Here is a 22,035-nt window from a genome sequence, read left to right as displayed (position 1 = left end):
GCACTGTGCTAATAGTGTTAAACCTGCTGTAAAACTGTTTAATTAAAAAAGAAAAAGAAAGAAAGAGCTGACATTTCCACTTCCCAGCAGTTGTTGAGTCGGAGGCAGTGTGATACATATTTGAGAAGATACATCAAACTTGTTGTGCCCCCATTATAAACCAGCCTCTTATCACTAATTTTGCAATTATCATTTTTCTTGTCTGATAATTTGAAGTACACTCACAAATAATATAATTTTTTCCCCTTTCTTCTTTTTATTTTTATGTTCTGAAAAAATATTAATCTAGTCTCAGTTTTGTCTCGTTGTTGCCACTCCTGGTCTCTTGCCTCGGATTCGACTGTTATGAAGTCTTGGTCTTGACTTGGACCCGACGTGTCTAGGTCTTGGTCTAAACTCACCTGTAGTGGTCTTGAAAACAACACTAGCTCCTACACGTGATTTCTGTCTATCGCTCTGTTAGCTTCAACGGCCACATAAAATGTGGTGCAGTTTGTTGCACACTAAAGTGAGGTAATGCCACATGAATTTATGAATTTATGAGGCATTTCACTAAACAAACAATAATTTCAAACACATTTATATAAATTTATTTAACATTTCACATCTCCATGTATTAACAATAGCTGTTTTATTTAAAGGTCTTTGCTGATGAAATTTATTTTAGGCTACATTTTTGGTGGCTATCGAATACTAAACAGAGAATCAAATGAATACATCAGCTGCTTACCTCTGTGTAGGCCTGTGTGACCTGTTCATATAGAGTCTGGTGGTGGTGAATGGCCAACTCCAAATCCTGCATCTCTGAGGGAAGCCCTCCTTCACTACACATCTTACACCAGGCCTCCACACCTGAGAGGAACTGGATACAGACCAGCACACACACAATCATACACACACACACACACACACACACACACACACACACACACACACACACGCACAGACACTCAGTAAAGAGAGGAAGGGGCACTCCGCCTGACCCTCAAAAGTCATAGGTTAGACTTGATTATCTGCTAAGTGCTTACTGGCAGCGCCCTACATTTCTAGCAACAACAAGAGTTTCCTCGTACACTTTCTTAGTGTTAAATGTAATATTTCACAGTCAACAGCTGAGGTAGGAGATTAGCACCAACATTTGGTACAATGTAGCATGGAATGTATTGTTAAAGTTTTCCAAAAACATCTACAGTCAAGTGTGCATTACTTGTTCTGATTTCTGATGGAAGACAGCAGACATGGCAAGGATGGTGCTGCGTTCATCCAGAGCAGCGGCAAAACTTTTCCACTCCTGATCCAGCTGGGCACTGATCTGTTTTATCTGCTGGGACGCGTAGTGACCTGCCTCCGACAACCGCGATGCCACGGACATGATCCGATTTATGTTCACATATGCATTCTGAGAAAAAAAACAGGACGACATCATACAGTCATAAGAAATAATCAGTGTACAATTTCTATTTATTCGTTGAACAACAAAAAAAAGAAATTAAATATAAATTGTGCCATAACTTTATAACAGACCACATTTTATGTTTTATTTTCCCCCAATATGTTAAATCCAGCAAATAAACAGTGTGCATTAAAGAGTGCAGATGTATTTTCTCTGTATTTGTTAACTAATTGTTAACTATTTTAGTTCCTGAGAGAACATTTCAATGGATGGCTCTTTAAAAAAAAGGTAACAAAAAATGTAGATGCTTTGCAGCTACTCAGTCTGTCTTTAACTAATATTTATTATATGTCTATTAAATGCAACTGAATTTGAAACTGAGTATAACAGATTCTAATAAATCTATCCCTAACCATAAACATAACACTTACTTTAACATCAACCCAACCTAAACCCACTCCTAAACCTTAGCCTTTCTCCAGTGGTGTTGATGATCAACCATCACAAGAAAGTTTGTTAATGATCTAAGCATCTGTAGATCTTCTATAGGGGACCATCAATATAAAGTGTGACCAAAATGTTTAGGGAACCAGAGGTGATTCTTTAATAGCATCAATCCCTTTTCGGTACCTTCATTTTAAGAGTGCATGGTTAACTAAAATAAGAACTAAAATTAGATTACTGAAGGTGCATGAAAAAAATCTTCGGTCAAGGCTTTGGTTGAGGCATGTGATCAATAATATTGTAGCTCAAAGATCACACATATGTGGAGGCATATAAACAATGCACTGTTTGATACTAATAAGGTAAGTCTATTCTACACAATAACATACACTCTTAAAACCAGTGAGACAGTAAGGGATTAAAAAGATTACACACACACACACACACACACGCACACACGCACATTTACCAGACCAGTGCTGCCATCTGGTTTTACATCTATTCAAGCATTCCTCTATCCATCTCTCCCTAGTTTTGCCTTTCTGCCCGTGTCTTATATTGATATTTACTGTATTTACTGCTAGCCAAATGACTTACATATACTTTTGATTTTAAGTGTACAGCTCTAAAGATAAATAGGATGATACATACAATTAATAAACAGAACAAAGACCTTTGACTTTCACTTTTGATTCTTTACTCAGATTTATTAGGTTTCCTAATCAATTTTTCTTTTAGCCATCATGCTGATTCGTGCCCTGTGATATAGATTCACTTCTGTCTATGAACTGCATACCATGGAGTTCATGGCAAAGTGGTTGTGCTGGGTCTGCAGGTCAACAGCATGCTGATAGCTCACTCCAATCTCAGTGTGGCTCTGCAGAAACAGCTCCTTGTTGTGGCTGATCCAATCGAACATCTACAGAGAAGAGAGAAATGAGCATAAGCTGATCAGTACAGTCAAGACACTCGTTTCTGACGCACAAACAGCTCGTCTCCCATTTTCAAGCTTTACAGACATGCATACAAAGAGGGAAATGCAGGGTTAGAGAACAGGAGGTCAAAATAACTCAAAACTAATGAAACCTCCTCATTTTATTAGTATATGATGACAGTGTAGTACATAATTAATGAAAAGCCATGTCATGTAAAAAAAGAGAGAAAGGATAATAGGATCTTGTCATTGACAAAGTTCAAGAAACCTCCCAGGAGAAAGGCTTATAAGGTTCAGATCAGTGTATATCAGTGAGATTAGGGCCATTTGCTTATACTGAAAGGGCTGCTTGGTTCATTGTCATGGGAACAGTAGATTTCCAAGGTTGCAGTTCATTAAGTACTAACATGGCTGGAACCTCCCTACATAGATATCAGCTAGAGTGCCTTTGAAAGGATTTACCTTGTCAGGCAATTTGAGTTTCTATTTACAAATTACAAAAATACAAATTTAATCAAAATTTCCTTGAAGATGATGATAATAGTAATAATAATAATAATAATAATAATAATAATAATCAACAGCTTAGATCACCTTTACTTGCTAGCTAAGGCTAATGATATCTAACGCATTACTTGGGACCAGTCCCATTTCACCTCTTGCCTCTACCACTTAGCCCTACCCCTCTGTTTTGCACGTTCATGCCTAGGGGTAGGGTGGCCCCACTTTTATTGAGATAGAGAGACAGGGCGAAGTGTTGGGGCTACATGGCCTTCCAAACTAAGGTTTTTCAGAGCAGCACTTCAAACAGTGTTATGAGAAAAAAAGAAAAACCAGCAAGATGGCTGTTCAAGCAACTGAAGAAACACACAAATGTGAGTATTTTATCTGTTAAAAACTTACAATAACCATTGTATTATCTTAGTTTAATGGCATTTCATGTATTGCACATTGCACATTGTATATGTACATGTAGTTTTTTTCTTCATAACAAGCATTAAAAATCACTAGCAGTATGCTGATGTCTCTGTTACTAGCTACTTAAACTTCAGCATGAATGGTGGGGCTAAACAGCTCTAGGCTAAATAGACAGATATATATATATATACAAACAATTCCAAACAGTTAGTTTCCATATATATTAATTGTATGTACTACAGTTCATACTATATTTTGAAACGTTTACATACTTTATCAAACTGTTTCATAAAAAAGAGAGGAGAATATGGACCCTTTAAATGAACTAATGCCAAGCAAAGGTCAGAAACAAAGTGAGAAAAAAAAAAACCTGCTTTCTCCAGTCTTTTCACAGCACAAATACTGCTCTGTCCTTCAGTAGAGTGACTGGCAAAAATGCATGTCAAATTAAAGGTGAGAGCTAATGCTAATTGTCACACATAGGACAAGGCATGATAAACAATGTATTTGTTACCTTGTCTGCCTTTCTATTAGGTAAATTACATCGGCAGTTCAAGCTAATAAGTCTAAGCTGAGACTGAAAGGATGGGCCAGAGCATTAATTAGTCCAATGACTGTTTGCACTTGGCCCTGCCACACAGCAAAGTCTGGCACAATGACAGGCAAATGACTTCCAGCTTTGTTTTGCTCAGGTTAAACAAAAGGTGCGTATCTTAAAAGCCATCTGACTCTTGATTGACTTTATGATTAAAAATCACACAGTGTCCTCTAAAGAAATGTAATCATCAGAACAAAACTCTCTTCCCCTCAGGCATCAGGGCCTGCCTGCCAGACTATTTCCCCACTATCACATCTTTATTGAAAATCTTTTGCTATAGAGCAAAGGCTTCAAAACAGCTCTTCTGACCAAGCCTTAGGGCATCCACCTTATGTCAAGAGAATTATCTCCAACCCAACGTGGTGGAGATCAAACATACAGTAATCAGAGAGAAAGAGCCAAAGTGAGGTCACCCGAGAGCCCACACTCTTAAAGAGAAACACACATGGAAGTCTGGACCCACTCTGCTCGCCTTTATTATGGTCTTTGATCTGGGGCTGTGGAGATATGAGCAGCCTTCGCTGGGATTACACTGAAAGACCTTCATTTCAGCAGCGCTGAATGCAAAAGAATCCTCTTTTTAAACTCTAAATGCTCTAAAAAATAGCGTGGAATGAACAGTGCTCAGAATTCTAAGAGCAGGTGCACTGCTAAAGTACTGGGCTGAGAGAGTGAGAGAGAGAGAGAGAGAGAGAGACAGAGACAGAGAGAAAGAGAGAGAGAGAGAAACAGAGACAGTACAATTACTGACAGATACAGCAAGGAGAAGGACAAAGTGTAGAAGAAAAGTAAGAAAATTAAATAAGAAAACCAGACAGACTAAAAGAAAACCTTTCCAAGGCTAGCCACTAGCTATTCTGTGGTATGAGCTTCTAGGCTAGACAAGCTGTTTGGATCAGCATTATTTGTCAGCAAGATTGAATCACATGTCCATGACTGTGTAGACGGCTGATTCACTGTGAGGCCATAAGCACACCAGCGATGAAGGAACACACTGCCTGCCTGTGCTATACTTCAATGTTAAATCTGCAAGAAACTGAATATATCAAGCTACTCTACAGAAATCTAGCCTTGAACAGTGAGGCCACTGCAGTTCATCCAAATTTATCCCCTCCTGTAAACTTAGTTTAATTAGTCTGCGATATGCAAATAAAGCAAGAGCTAAATGAACTAAATCGAGACAATGGGAATCAAAACATCTGAGCAAGCTCAAGGGCTTCTTTTGTAGCCTAGTGTTCTCTCTCATCTACTTCATAACAATGGCAGGTTTCAGATATAGCCAGTGCTGATCTTCTGTTCCAACAGCAAGACAGTCTCTAACAGTTTCAGTTCATTTACATTCTGGGCAAGCCAAATACAAAGTACATAGACTGAATTACTGAATGGAGGCCTATTCTATGCTACTTCTGTTATCATCTGGAACACTGGTTTCACAAATTGCTTTTTTTAGAGCAGAACGCCTCCACACAGACACTGAATTAAATTTCAGTATCCCAGCCCAGCGTGCAAGCTGTGCTTTGTATCCAGTGCAAGGACAGTAAGACGTGTGCCTTGAGTAAACATGTGCACCCAGGGGATGTGTTTTAACGCTGGAGTGCATCCATACGAGAAGAGCTGTGTATTCAAACCAGAGGAAACCCCTGAGAGTGTGCTGTGTACTGTGTTAACCTAGGATATTCTGTTCAAGGACCTATCGATCTTACTGACATTGTACTGTAAGGTCTCATGGCTTTTATTATAGCACAACCATGTTTTCTGTTTACCCAACATGTTTTTACAATAGCACACAACAGAATGACTGAGCCACATCTCAACTTGAAAGCCCATCGTACCCATATAACTGGAATGCGAGGGAATTAAGACTGCAAAGTCTGTAGGTACATGTAAGCACCATGAGGTGAGTTTCTTGGAAGATATTTGCCAGCTTAGAAATAAAACATTTTTATTTGGCATTTTTGTCTAAAGTTTTGAGTTACATGCAGATAGTTTATCATTTAGTGCTGTTTATTATTGCTGCAGTGATTCATGGAGTCTGAATTTTAAAAACATAAAAGGTTCCTTTTGGAAAATGGCATCCTAAGTTGTAAGGTTCTACTTGCAGCCCAATCAGTGCAGCTGATGAATGTAGGATAACCAATCAGAATTCATGTTTTGTCCAAGTCCATAAGCTCAGCAATAAGCTGATATATACTAAAGCAATAAATCGCTGCTGTCGGGAATAAAACCTCGTATCTCCAAAATGGTAACTTTACAGGAGATGGAAAAGATGTACTTTACTTTTAACGTAAGTAAATGGAACCAGGCTTTTTGTCCAAGTAATTTTGGGCTGTTTCTTTAGGTCCATTCATCATTAAATTTACATACAACGTACAAGGCAACAGGTATTTTTCAAATTATGTCAAAAACTGAAAAATAACAAAAATTGAGATACAAGGTATACTAATGCCGATATACTAATTATGTAAGTACATCTTTAATTTAACAGTGAGTTATTAAATTTCTTCTTCCACTTAAGAACACAAACGTGGTATTGACTGAAAGTTTAGAATCTGCATCTCCAACAGAATTTCTCCATTTGTTTCAATGAGCAACGAGTAGGCAATTATTAATTATTTCGATTTACACCATGACTCCTGTTCACTGGAAACAGTCTGCAGTTTGAAGGGTTAACTGTGGTAACTGAGGGGATTGAGTGCTGTGTCCATAAGGCACAAAACTAACGCACAATACCAATCTCATAACTGACGGCTTATTATAACTGATATAAGAAATACAGCTCATTGACCAATCCATGTTGTGTCATAGGTTTGTCTTAAACTTGAAGGCTCAGAGGATCATAAATGGCACAAAAACCCCCTCACCTTCTCTGCATCCTGCTCGAAGAGGCGGAGCTGGAAGCATTGGTCCAGCTTCAGCTTCCTGACGTGCCACATCTGATGCAGATGTTGCCTGGTGCTGTGCAGCTTGTCCAGCAGGCTGGCGATCTTAGGCACCACGCTCTGGAAGTCTGCACTGCCCGAGATACAGTTCCTCCCAGAGAAGCCATCGCTGGAGCGGATACACTGCAGCAGCCTCTGGCCCTCTCTGTCCAGCTCCTCCACCGGAGCCTTCATCACCTTCTTCTTCAGCTGTGTGTGCTCCTCTATGAGCCGCCGCGAGCCCTCCACATCCACTGGGAACTCTTTCTTAGCTAGAAGCTCCTGCAGGTCCTCCAACCGTGAGAGGAGGTGTACAGCATTGCCTAGAAACTCCTCCAGTGCCACACGCAGCTCCATCCACTCCTCGTGGTTGTACTCTAGAGAGCCCTCAAAGTCGTCTGTTAACTGTGATGGGTCTACCAGCTTGGTCAGACCCTCCACTGACACCATACTAGTCTGTCGGCAGTAAAGAGGAAGAAAGAGAACTCGGATTACTCCAGAGAGGAGAGGGAGATTCTGTTTCTCCTTAGAGTAATATATCTGGGATTCAATCAAGTAACAACATGAAAGAATGAAGTAGGAGCGATGCCATATAATTTACACTGACAGTTCTGTAATGTTCCTAGATAAAATTTCCTTCTCTAACTCTTACATGATCAGAAACAACATAATCAACAGAAATCAACAACTGGGGAAAAGTCTTTTGAGACTTTCAGTAAATTATTTACATACGCTGTTAAATCTGGAAAAATGAATGCCTGGCATTTACTTCTATTAAAAATGCCTCTGGCTAACCATGCCTATTAATTAATTACATCCTCCAAACAAAGTGAGCATTCAGCAACACTGGCAGGCGCCCATTACAATTATATGACAGTTGCCACAGGCTTTTTTCAGTACCTCAAAAGTGAACTTGGCGCTGCCAAAGTTGGTCTTCTGTTTTTGCCAGAAGTTGTCAGGTTTGATGATGAGGGCGACACAAATCTCAGCCGGGAACGCTTCCTGCAGGGTCTTCAATAATGGCTTGATTAGGTCCCACTTAGAGCCACGCATATCAATGATCACTGTGAAACCCCGCTTACACACATCCTCACTGGAGAGACAGCAAAACAGAGAGACAGAGTGAGAAAGAGATGTCAGAAAACAACATCGACATCCTGTAGTATACCAAGAGAGCCTTGATCCGAAGAGACCACTGCTTAATCTTCCTCAGTCAAATTAGATTCAATGATTGCCCTAACATCTAGAGAGAGAAACGTCTATTACACACTACAATCATGTGAAAGTCAAATTCATAAGTCCTGCATGCATTCCAAAGTCAGTAAAACGGTAACAATAAACTAAGTATCTAATTGAAGATGCTCTTTTTGTGGTTTCCATAGAGCTGATATAACTCAGAATCTTCTCTGACAAGCTTAATCTTTGAATATAACATACTCGTTTTACTACGACACCAGTTCAGATCTATCAGCACACAACTGGTCTAATTTTTGACAGGTCCAGAGGCTCTAATCCAGCAATGCTTCTATTTTTAGCTTTTCCTTCAGCAGCAGCGCGCAGCCATTGGAAGATAAAAATATCAAATAATTGCTTTGCTCCTCTCCTGGCCTCCTGAAGCGTGTGCTTCACTACACCTCCAATTAATACAAAGCAGAGGTCTTTGCGCTGCTGCACAATGCAAGACATCCAAAACTATAATGAGACCGCACAAAGCCTGTGTGATCACAAAATAAAGGCACAAAATGAGCTGCTTTCATTTCCTGGCATTCCCTGTTGTTTATGGGTCACTGGTCCACAAACAACAGTAGCAAAGCCTGACAGCACAGAGCTAAATGTGAGGAAGCAGCCTGTGCAATTACCTGTTCTCAGGTGTTTAGAATTCCATAAAAAGGTGTGTGTGTGTGTGTGTGCGTGTGTGTGTGTGTGTGTGCGTGTGTGTGTGTGTGTCTGTTTTCGTGTTTTCATTGGGTTTAGTTATAGCTCATATAGCAATAGCTATAGCTTGCAACTATGACCAAGAGAAAACAAGCCTACACACTACCTCACCTTGGAGTGCAGACTTGTGTAGTAACAGAATGTAACAGCGTTACGTAATCAGGATCCAAAAACTGTAACAGTATTCCACTACAATTACACAAAAAAGACAGTAGTAAGATTATATGTATGTTATAAAAATAGGGTGATTACTGTGAGGATTACTTTAAAACCACTCTTGCACACCGAACATGATTTTTCAGGCAGCAAAAATGCAACATTATTTTATTTGCCCTTTGTTTTCACATGCAACATCTCTGTTGTATCTGTGGTTGGCATAGCAACAACTGATCCATGACTGATTGGTTGTGTCTTTAGCAATAAATGCCCAAGACTGCTTCTCATCATATTTGCTGTGCACTTCCAAAAGCAGCTCAAACTAGGCTATAAGTGAAAATCTTCAGTTTCAGTTCCTGAATGAGGGGATGAAACACTCTGTCCTTTCACTTTTCCAGATTGTAAAGTAGACTACCCAATGCCTTTTTTACGAGGAGTGAAACACAAATATGTCGCATTCGGTGTTTGTAGTTTTGGCAACAATTGTCTGTCACCCATATCATTTAGTTTCATAAAACAGTGGAGTTTTGCTGTTCTTGTTTAAAAACATCTTGTTGAAATTTGTTTAACTTCCCTTTATTTAATTATGTGACTTTAAAAAGAAGTTTATCACAGTAATTTAAATTTAGTCTGAGGTTGCAGGTTACATTTTTTAAAAAAGTAATCAGTAATCTGTGCAGTAATATAGTCACCCCTACCCCAACGCTGTAAAGAATGCAAGAGAAAATATATGTTTCAAACCTTCACAGCAATATTACTTTGAGCGAATAATGCAGTATTATTCTGTTAGAGGGAACCAATAGGCAACAGTAAATCCAAAAAGAAATACAATGAGCATGATGAAAACTTGCATTCAAAACATTAATAAAGGTTTGCACAACAGTTAGGCATCCAAAAGTTCAGATCATGCCCTTGTGGGGAACAGAGAGCTCTGAATCATAGCCTGCAGTGAGACAGACTCAATACCATTGATTTTTCCCTACACACCCCAAACCACCACCAGGCACTGTTACACAGTGATCTGACACTGATGATGCAACCCGTTCTGTCTACTAGAAATCGACTGGGTCATTGTATATGTGCATGTGCGTATGCGTCTGAGTGGATTCTCTTAACTAACACGTCCATGCCAATTCTATGTATATTAAATACACTCTCTGAGCACTTTATAAGGTACGCCTACCCTGTATCTACATTTATAACCCATTTAATCAGCTCCACTTATCATATAAAGGCACTTTATAATTCTAAATTACAAACTGTTGTCCATCTGATTCTTTACATAATTTGTTATCCCAACTTCATCCCATTCATCACTAGTCAAGACCCCACAGGACCACCACAGAGCAGTATTATGTGTGTGGTGGATCATTCTCAGCACTGCGGTGACACTGACGTGTTCATGACGTATCAGTGTGTGTTGTGCTGGTATGAGTGGATCAGATACAGCAGTTTTGCTGGAGGTTTCAAACACTCACTGTCCACTCTATTAGACACACTTACCTTGTTGGTCCACCTTGTAGATGTAAAGTCAGAGACAGTAGCTCATCTGTTGCTGCACAGTTTGTGTGAGTCATCCTCTAGTCCTTCATCAGTGATCACAGGATGCTGCCTACAGGACGCTGTTGGCTGGATATTTTTGGTTGGTGGACTATTCTCAGTCCAGCAGTGACACTGAGGTGTTTACAAACTCCAGCAGCACTGCTCTGATCCACTTATACCAGCGCAACACACACTAACATGACAGCTAACTAGAGTTTAGAGCAAAATTTTGCATGTGACATAAGCTGTCATGACAATGACCAGTAATGGGAACATTTCATTGTTATTAAAACTCCAGCAGCACTGCTGTGTCTGATCCACTTGTACTAGCACAACACACTCTAACACACCACCACCAATGAACACCACTGATGAATGGGGTAAAGGTGGGGTAGCAAATTATGCAGAGAAACAGACCACAGTCTGTAATTGTAGAACTACAAAGTGCATCTACAAGATAAAATTTTAAAAATTAGTACAATTTTCAGTGAGTGTAGATACAAGGAAGGTATACCTTAAAAGTGACAAAAGAGTGTATATTTAAATATTAGCATTTATTTTAACAAATATATTAAATATTAATATGTCAAGGTGTTAAAAAACACTGTGCTGTTCAGTGAATAATTTTGACCGTTTGTTGCTTGGCAACTATAGCTAATGGTTAATGAACTTTATTGCTTTGCAGAAAAACTGGTCGTTGTAATTGAAGTTTTTATAAATGTTGAAAGAATGCTACACATCTAATTGTGTGAAATAATGTACAATTTATCATAACAAAGTAAACCAGATGCAGATCACAGATGCAGATACACTACCTGAGACAAAAAACGCATGTCTGCTTCTAGATAACAAACACTGCATAAGAAGCTCACTATCTCAGGGTCTTAAGAAAGTGGGTAAAAGGACCACACACGACTAGATCCCCTTACAATGGGTTGCAACATAGTCATGCCTGTGTGTTTGGCTTTGGGTCATATGTGGAAGAGCTGACAGAAGACCTCAAACTCAAGGCTGTGCTCACACCCACACACTAACAAACCTACAGCCCCCCCATCAGACTGACTATGGTGAAAGGTCACAGGGTCATCTCTCTCTCTTACTCCCTGTCCCTATCTCAGTCCTTCTCCTTCTCTTGCTCTCTCTCTCTTACATGTTCTCTCCTGTTTGCTCTCTTTATCTCTTACATTTCTCTTACTTATCTCTTCGTACTCTCACTTAATCTCCCTCTGTTTTTGCTCTCTTGTTCTCTCTCTCTCTTAGTCTCTCTCTCTCTCTCTCTCTCTCTCTCTCTCTCTCTCTAACTTCCTCTCTGTCTTTCTCTCGTTCTCTTATACTCTCTCTCTCCTATTTAAGCTCTTAATAAGTTCATCTGTGTTCAGGGTTCAGCTCGCAATCTTTGAAGTTGAGTACACAGGCCCAGTACCAGCGCTAATCAATGACTCAGTGATCACAACACAACACATACTAGTCACACCAGCACTGACACACACACACACACACACACACACACCAGCCACTTCATCAAGTATAACTACCTTGTATCTACACTCACTGTCCATTTTTTCAGCACCATGTATCATATAGGAGTACATACAATTACAGACTGTAGTCCATATCTTTCTTTATATATTTTGTGAACCCCTTGTTACCCTGTTCTCCAGTAGTCAGGACCCCCACAGAACCACCAAAGATCAGGTATTACTTGGGTGGTGGATCATTCTATCATTCAGTGCACTGCAGTGACACTGACACAGTGGTGGTGTGTTAGTGTGTGTTGCGCTGATACGAGTGGATCAGACACAGTAGTGCTGCTGGGGTTTTGATAACAATGTAATGTTACCATTACTGGTCAATGTCATGATAGATGTCAGTGTTTGATGACATCTAACAATATGACATAAATTATGACAATTACCGATAATAGTAACAGGACACTGTCATATCGCTGAACATAATATGTCATGATAATTCATGACCAGCATATGACATTTGTCATGAAATGTTTATGGCAATTAATATGTAGAAGGGTTCAAGTAAAGGCTTAGCCAGTCCCCTCCCCCCAGTAATAAAATCTAACTGTACGTGGTCACAAAAAATTAAACCTTTAATTTAACCTTGACCTTTTGTAAACTAGCACTTTACAAAGTGTTTTCTTTGTTGTTTTGTTGATCCTGACACTGCAGATTAGCCTTGTTTTTCTCAGGTTTTTCTACAAAGTCAGGACAATTTTGTCCTAAAAATATACAAAAAAACACACACACATGCCCACACACAAACACACATGCACACAAACACCTGCATAATCACAATTAATAACATTGCCACCATGACGTACAACCAGAGCCAACAGCTCAGAGGTGAGAAGTTGAACCCAAATCTCTAGCAGAGTAAAAAACCTAAGTAGACACACATAGAGACAAAATCACGCTGACACGCAGTGCATTTAAAGCCAACTAAAACAGGAATGTTTTTGCTGCTGTAACATTCCTACACTGTTTTCCCTCACAAAATAGGCCAGCATTCCTCTCAGTCATGCCTAATGTAAATACACTACATGCTGACCTTGATCGTAATCTTTAACCATTGCGTGCCACACGGCAACAGTCCATACTACATCAGCGAGACATGTGATCTGATATGTAGATGGGCTAAAGCAGGCGTGTAGGCAGTTGTGTGGAAGGACACCAGCTGTCTAGCAGTGCTGGTTGTAAATCACTGGTGAAGCGGGTCTGTGGGGAGTGCAGTAATAGTGCTGAAGGGAGAACAGGGTCACTGTAGGCAGTGGGGCGTCCCGTAAGGGGAATCCACTGAAAAAGCATGTGCTTTCCCAGATCAGTTACCAGAAACAAGGCCATTCTCCTACTCCTATTAACAGTTGGCAGAGCTAACATATGGTATAACACAAGCACACACATGATTACACACACACACACACACACATACACATACAGTTATTCTGGACCCCTCTTACTTACACAAAGCTTTTACTAGGCTGTATGGGGGAAATACCCATGAGCTACCATAAGAAAGCAGGTAAAAATAGGCAGAGGCAAGGACATTGTGGAAAAAAGCACCAGTTTCCGTAACTACAGAATCAAGGACAAGCTCCTCAGCCGCACTGGCGGCACAGCAACAGCAGGCCAAACAGACCAACACAGAAATATTCGGACACACAGAGGGCCTGACGTACTAAGCTTTCTAAATCAGTTTCAGGCACAAATCATACACATTCTGCCAATGCATTATGCATAAACTGCTGCATGAGCCTACATGCACAGATTATGGCCCATGTACATGAAAAACTTCACTTCCTTATCATCTGCATTTGAGGCCACACACAACTTGTGAGAATCGTTCATGCTCTCAGGACCAGACATAGTAATGTGAGAAGACATAGCACAAAATATGCCATGATATGGTCACAATATGTGAGCACAATCCATGTTATCCATGTTTCACAAACTCTGTTTTCTTTGTCACTGATCATTTTCTTTTTTCATCTCAAGCTTGTCGACAGGTTCATTATTTTACTTCTTCTTTTAAACCCTGCACCATACAAGTGAGCAGTTAGCAGGCAGGGCTACGTGCAGTTTGTGTGATAAGCTGCAGTCTTAGTAAATCTAAATTCAGGCACTCTTTGGGTGCATGCTACAGTCGCATCGAGGCACATGTCGTGCTGCGCCTATGCTCATACATCTATCACAGAGTCTCCCCCTCTACACTGTTCTATTCTACACATTCTAATACAAAAGAACAATATGAGAACTTACAGAAAAAACACTAATGCTATGATATGATTTGATCTGGTAATTTAGTAAATACAAAACCATTTTTCTGAGACAAAATGAGTTAGTATAAGAAACTGAGTGTGTAATTATGGTCATGCCACAGGAATATCTGCAACAATTATGCTAATATTATAATATCTGAATTTATTTAAGTCTTATAAAAATGCCCAGATCAAAGAAAAGCAGGGAAACATGAAACAAAACTAATTTTCTCCTTATGGTGTTTCATTTCATGGCTGCTTTATCACTCAGTGAGTTACTAGCTGCACAGAGGCTGATTCAATGTAAAACAGTGTCTCTCCAGGCTCTATGGATCAGTGTTGTATGGTGTATATGTAACTGTTAAATACGGAAAGTAATTGGATGTGGTGATGTTAACGGTGTGGAGTGTTGCTGCTGACCTGGGCACAGTGGATAGGTACGTGACAAGTCTTCTCAGATCTTCCTGCTTTATTCTGTCATGGTTACTCCTTGCTGGAAATGTCAGAATCGGCCCTCCTCTCTTATCACGACCACCTGAAGAGAGAAACACAAAACAGACCTTCCCTAAACACAGATTCATCTGCATTAAAGGTTAAACAAATCATGGAGTTTTGCCTCCAATACCTTTCCTTGACATTTATAACACAAGCCAAATATCATATGAGAGAACTCCTGAGCCTCCATCACACTAATATACTATCATGATACTGATATGTGTCTCAGTGATGGCTTCTTTCAGCTACACATCCTTTCAGACCCAAAATATAAGGACTGCTTACACTACCACGCCATTACTACTCGTTACACTGCTGTGTTGAGAATGGATAACCACTTGAATAATATCTGTTCTGCAGTGGTCATATGGTGGTCTCTTTTCATTGCTAGATGGGGTAGAGGGGGGCTAATAAACTGTGCAGGAACAAATGGACTACAGTCAGCAACCGTAAACCTTTGAAGTGCACCTACATCGTAGATGTTCTGAATAAAATGGCCAATGATTGTGGAGCTAATAAACTCAGTTTAGTAAGTGAGAGAGAGCGGAAAGAGGAACATAATGAATAGGAACAGAAAGGAACAGAAACAGTGAGAGAGTAAGGGGGAGGGGAGGGGAGAGGAGGATCGCCTTGTGGGAGAGATAGTGCTGACAGATGTGTGCTGACATTTTTAGGGAGTTCCTCAACTGCTGCTGTCTGATTCACACACACACACACACACACACACACACACACAAACATACATACACAAAACCTCCAAGATAAGTCAGCTGATCTATCATTTCACACTGCCAAGCTGTATCTTTCTGGGCAAAGTCGAAGACCACCCTCCTCTTTTCAGGTAGATGCAGGGGGACATCACAGCTGAGAACACTTCAATATACTTGGGATAGAAAAAGTCCTTGGAAGTGACATTAGAGAAGTTGCAGCACACTGCAAACACATTCATACTCCTCTCTCTTTGCTCAAGGTCTCAACAAGGACTGCTTAATGTTAACATTCTCCCTGTGTGTATTAGAGTACATGTGAGCATGTTCTGCATAGTGTTTAGCTCTTTTATGAGAATCTGTCCTGCCTACAGGCCCCATCCTCTTTCTCTTGCTCCTATAAAAGCTCATTCTGGCCTGATTTACTCTCCTCATTAACACAACGAGGCAGAACAGGAACATAAGGAGAAGCACTGAAAATGCAGGACTGCAGAGAACTCTGACTCTCCATGACATGCAGATCTGAAATGCTTTGATCATAACAGCTCAACATTTCACTAATAGATCACTAGAGGTGTAGCTGAGCTACTATTAATATTTTGTATTTATTTGTTAATTTTTGCCAACAATAATTTTGGGTTATTTGTCATTTGAACTTGAGAGGCGGCACGGTAGCACTGTCGCCTCACTACAAGAAGGGCCTGGGTTCGATTCCCTGGCCAGGTGACCAGGGTCCTTTCTGTGTGGAGTTTGCATGTTCTTCCCGTGTCTTTCCTGGGTTTCCTCCAGGTACTCCGGTTTCCTCCCACAGCCCAAAGACATGCAGTGAGGCCAATTGGAGATGCTAAATTGCCCCTAGGTGTGAGAGTGTGTGTGGATGTATATGTCTGTCTGTCTGCCCTGTGATGAATTGGCAAACTGTCCCGGGTGTATCCTGCTTTCTACCCAATGACTACTTGGATACGCTCCAGCTCCCCCCCATGACCCAGAAGGATAAGCAGCTTAGAACATGTGTGTGTGTGTGTGTGTGTGTGTGTGAGAGAAATGTGAACTTCAGTAAAACTTTATTTTCAGTTATTTACTTGATGTCATCGCATAGTTAAAAAGTTGAGGAGAAATAAAGTGAGTTTTTTTGGTTCTCCTATCTGTTGTGTGCTAACTTTATTTCAAGGGTATCTCCAAAAAAGGTGGAAGTGGGCGGAGAGAGGTTGTACAGGTGTTCTGGTGACCACTGATCACAAGAAACAGCTCTCCTCCTAAAAGGTGCTTTTCGTAAAGGAAAATATCAGGTGGCCAATCAGATCGCAGGAGGGGGACTGGCCATCTTGGCCAACCCTTTAAAACCATTTATGGTCATATCATTTAATGAAAAAAGAGCAATAGAGTGCAGGTTCAAATAGCACACCACTAGAATCAACTCTAGACTTTTGTTATGTCTTTTGTGCATGAACTAATGACGCATTGACACACAGCTTAATTGAAGCTGACATTCTGTACATCCAGTTATTTACAGCAGGGGTGTTCAGTTCCAGTCCTGGAGGGCCGGCGTCCAACACAATTTGGCACTAAACCTAGCCATTAACAGATGAGTTGAATCAGGTGTGTTAAAGCAGGAAAAGCTCCAAACTGTGCAGGACGCCAGCCCTCCAAGATCAGAGTTCAACGCCCCTGATATACAGAATGCATAGTAGAATATGTATTATAATTTTATTAATAAACAAATCCAAAAGTGCTAAAATATCTTCACTTTTAGCTGATGTTAACTAAGACGTAAACCAAAAGCACTATTTCCTCTCCACTATTGTTTATCCCCTGTCCATACAAATGTTTTTTGAGGGAAAAATACATTTATATAGATTTTAAACAGTATTTTGTGAACAACTACACTTTGGTTTTGTCCGCTCAAGTAAACTCCACACAACAAAGTTCTCCAGCTTCCCACTACATTTGATAATGAATGGACCAATAGAACTGGTTTAAAAGTACTTGGAATAAAATCTTCTACATTAAAGTTAAGAACATTTTTCTTCTTTACTTCTGTAAAGTTACCATTAGGTTTCTTACAACACCGATGACATGCATACACCCACTGCTGTACTACCACATTTCCAAAAGATTAAATACAACAAATTTATTGCTTAAACATACAGAAGATGTTCTTATCTGGACATTTCGATATTTCACTGTGGGTTTAACTGTATGTCTGCAATCGTTTTTCTAAATTGCTGTTTATTTCCAGCAGGTAATCTGCTCCAAAACAGCTAAAAACGTGAAGTGGAAAGGAATCTAGGGCTGCTGACAACTGGAAGCCACAAATAGCAGTGGGACACGCGCACCTGCTTCTACATCACGCACAAACATCTCTAATTGGCTAGATTGGGACTTGATTAGGTCATTATTCTGCTTCTTTCCCAAAACTGCATTCTGTTTGAATGCGTTAGTCATCGTATTAATCTGTTAGTTGTGTTAGTCATCTTGTCATCAAACTGTTAGTCATCTTATTAATCTTTTTAAGTGGTGGCATGACGATTATATTAACAGCGTACATGTGCTCTATGCAACTTCCAGCACGAACACTTTTCCTGTAAAGCAGCTTTTTAAGCATATTTCAGCCATGATGAACTAAGTGGGCTAATTAGTCCTGTGACTTACTTTCAGTGCTGGGAAAATAAAATGTTTCATTGCAAGAGGCACATTTTGGCCACTGTTAACACAAAAGTGAAATGTAACAAACTGACACAATAAATTGTCCAATATTGACCACACATTGAGTTTAGAATTGGGACTGGTATTATTTGTTAAATTAAGACAGAATTACTGTTCAGTAGATACATATTCTCAAACAGTGAAGTCCAGCCCGACTCCAAAACCTGGACTTATGTAATATACAGTACTGGGCACAAGTCAGAGACCATCCTTTCAAGTCAAAGGATTAAGTACAAGTTATTCATTTTCAGGAAATATTTCAGAGGAGATTAGATGTAAGATCATTCATCTGCATACAGAAGGAAAAAGTCAAAGTAAGGTAAGTGAACAAAACAGGAGAACAAAAACCTATTAAAAGATATAGAGAACATGGGACCCCTAACATCTGTACAAGACCTGGTACAAGACCACCAAAACTGTCAGCATCAGATAAACAGCACTTAAAGCTTTAATCTTTGACGGACAGGCAAAAATAAAGCTGCACTTTAGCTTCAGATACTGTCCAACTTTCAGCTGTGAGAGGACAACTCAATGCCATGAGTCTGAAAGGATGCGTAGCTGTCAAGAAGCTCTTACTAAGAAAAGGAAACAGACTTAAAAGTGGAAAATTTGCAAATCAAGCAAAGAAGCTGCTGCTGTTCTCAGAACAATGGAATGACCACCCCAGAGTCCAGACCTCAACATCACTGAATGTGTTTGGGATTACTTGGGCTATAAGAAGCAGAAAATGCAAAACGTCTGATACTGAACTTTGGAGATGTGAGTTCTCTGAAAAACTGAAGCAAGTCTCCTGAAAACAATAGAGGATGCAATAAAGACGAAAGGTGGACAAACTGAATACTGAAAAATGTGATATTATATTTAGTTGATGAGGTTTCTGTATAATTTTCTGTTGTATGCTTTATGCTCTTGATGATGATAAATTATTAATGTACTTGAATAATGTATATAATGGCCATTTTGACTGGAAAACAAACATATGAATGGTGGTCTCTGACTTACTGTACTGTACTTCTGCACATTCAATACATTTACAATAAATGCTTCCTATGATATTCTGCATCTTTTTCTTTAGCTCTCCCAAACGTATTTCCTGCCTACTGAGTATTAAACCCTTAAACTGTAGGGGCCTCTATGTGGGGCTTCAATTCTTCACTCTCATGACTACATACATAACTTTCATATCAATTTAATGGTTATTAGTGAGTAACTTATAGCAGTTTCTGAATCATGAGCTCAGAAAATTGAGACCTGAACAATAGAGCTACAGCTTCTGCATGACTCTGGATGTGCTCTGGTGGTATACATGCAGGTCTCCCATATGTCTTTTTGCCACTCCAGTACTGGTGGCCCTCAGTTTACCACCTTCAACCCAACACCTGTAGCAAACTTAGGCTGGGTCTGAAATCAGCAGTTCATCAATTAATTCATCAAATCAATTGCATTTTCATTATAATATGGTTAATTATTTATGTTTGCTACACTCCTCTCTTCTAAATCGCATGCACACTTCGAAATATGAATGTCTCTGGTCTATTTCTACCCAGACAGGCAATCATTGTAAACTCATTTGAACCACAGACAGAGATGTATTATTCCTCATATTGATCCAGGGCCAGTTCTGCATTTTTCTCTAGACTGAATAAAGTGATGCATTGAATTTGTTTGATTTAAATATGTACTACTTGTCCATATCAATAAAACATCACATTAACACAGTTTTGTCTTTACTTTCTAAACATGTACTTACTTCTGGCAAATGGTGTTGATGTACTGTATTTTATTCCTATATAAATGATGTGCATATTTGAATCAAGTAAAAGCATTACTTACCCCAAATCTTACACAGTGTAGCTTTAAATGTTTCTTATTCATGGTGGAAAACCTCTATGTTTCAGTAAATAGTTCTATATATCACCAAAAAGCATTTCGCTGATGTTAAACGTCACTGAACCTTTTTCTGATGCTGTACAGAACCCTTTTTGCTTAGAGTGTAGCTCCAAAAAAATGCAGTTACAGAATACACTCACCTGACACGAAGGCCACTTTTTCTCTCAGCACAGGCAGAACATCACAGGCCTTAATCCCCTCACTCCTGAAAGACCCTGCAGACCAGAGCGAAAGAGAGACAAAGAGAGATTACTCAATCTGCTTTCATCTTTAATCTCATTACCAGATTAATGCATTCCACCACAGAGGCAGCAAAAACGTAAATGTCAGCCTTGTAAACGTTCATGATGTCAAAGAAAACGCAGTCGGGAAGTAAAAGGAGAACAACTTCAAAACAGGTGAAAGAAAGTACGGAGAGAGCTAGATGAAGAGAGGGAGAAATGAGAGAGTTAAGGAGGGGGACCATCATGATTGAGGTCTACTGTCATGAGAACAGACAGCAGCAGTAAAGGCAGGCATGATGACGAATGCTGGTCTACATAAGGACACGCAAACTTTGTGCACAGTCATGTGTGTTGTGCATGCTGGCAGGGCAGAAGAGTGTGAGTAAGTGGATCAAATGACTGGTGGGTCTGGAGCTCAGCTGTGCTGCAGTCTGCTGACTTACCAAACTACTCTCACATACTCACTGTTCTCAACACAGTCTGTAAAACTAAACACATACATCCTAAATGTCCACTGCACACGCAGGCCATCACACATTTTACATGTTTTTTTTGATTCCATATAGAAGACAATTAGTCAAAGTCTATATGCACCCATTACAACAATACAATTCATCAGTCCATAACATCCATTTTAGGGAAAAAAGTGTTGGCTCTCCCAAAATGCCAAATGACCTACTCAGATGGAATATTTTCGGTTTTAAGATGGTAAAAAATTCAGGGCTATTAAATCCAGCACAACTGGACATGCTAACAGCTTTCCCCTAGAGCTGAGGCACTCATTACCTGCAGTGGACACCTCGCACTTTAAACTTCAACAGAACCTAGCAAACCTCCCCCACTGCATAACTGTACAACTTGCACTGTACAAATGCTCATTTTGTTCATGTCGCTGCTGTCAGAACAAAACCTTGTATCTCTATTTTTGTCATTTTTTCAGTTTTTGACATAATTTGAAAAGCCCTGTTGCTTTTTATATTGTGTTCTAAGACTAATTTTGATGAAATTCTGTATAAAACCAATTATAATAATAGTAATTACATTGTTTAAATTTTTAAGAATTCTGATAACTGTGTATTATTTACGTCTTTTGTTTGTTTTTTTGCTTTTGATTTTTAATCACATATGTTTACATCTGAACATCAAATAATATAAGAGCTGGTAATAATTTAATATTCATTAAAGCTGTAGTTGATTTTTTGATGCTATAAAAAGTACAAGAGGTTCAATAAAGGTCTAGCAAATTAATAGCTGTGGTGAAATGACTAAGTGATTTCATCACGTATTAGTGATTTGTAAAGCATATTTTAAGAATATTGTGATATATGTGCTAATTTTGGTCACTGATATCGTGACAAGAAATGTTTATACCATCTCATCCCTGGTCTACAGAGACAACTTCCATA

The 22,035-nt window shown here is 39.5% G+C and overlaps 1 protein-coding gene across 1 annotated transcript in view; it reads right to left on the bottom strand.

The window, feature by feature from the left end:
* Window positions 1-22,035, bottom strand: part of kalrna (kalirin RhoGEF kinase a) — a 212,163-nt gene that overhangs the window by 106,163 nt on the left and 83,965 nt on the right. Inside the window, exons 2-8 of the mRNA XM_036566096.1 lie at window positions 20,546-20,620; window positions 15,028-15,142; window positions 8,106-8,298; window positions 7,149-7,661; window positions 2,634-2,756; window positions 1,208-1,399; window positions 731-862 (exon numbers count right to left, since the gene is read on the bottom strand). Coding sequence (XP_036421989.1) covers window positions 731-862; window positions 1,208-1,399; window positions 2,634-2,756; window positions 7,149-7,661; window positions 8,106-8,298; window positions 15,028-15,142; window positions 20,546-20,620 — 1,343 coding nt within the window. The remainder of the gene's footprint in view (window positions 1-730; window positions 863-1,207; window positions 1,400-2,633; window positions 2,757-7,148; window positions 7,662-8,105; window positions 8,299-15,027; window positions 15,143-20,545; window positions 20,621-22,035) is intronic.

Source organism: Colossoma macropomum, unplaced genomic scaffold, assembly GCF_904425465.1.
Source record: "Colossoma macropomum unplaced genomic scaffold, Colossoma_macropomum, whole genome shotgun sequence".
Lineage (NCBI taxonomy): Eukaryota > Metazoa > Chordata > Actinopteri > Characiformes > Serrasalmidae > Colossoma > Colossoma macropomum.
This window is presented reverse-complemented; position numbering and strand designations above follow the sequence as displayed.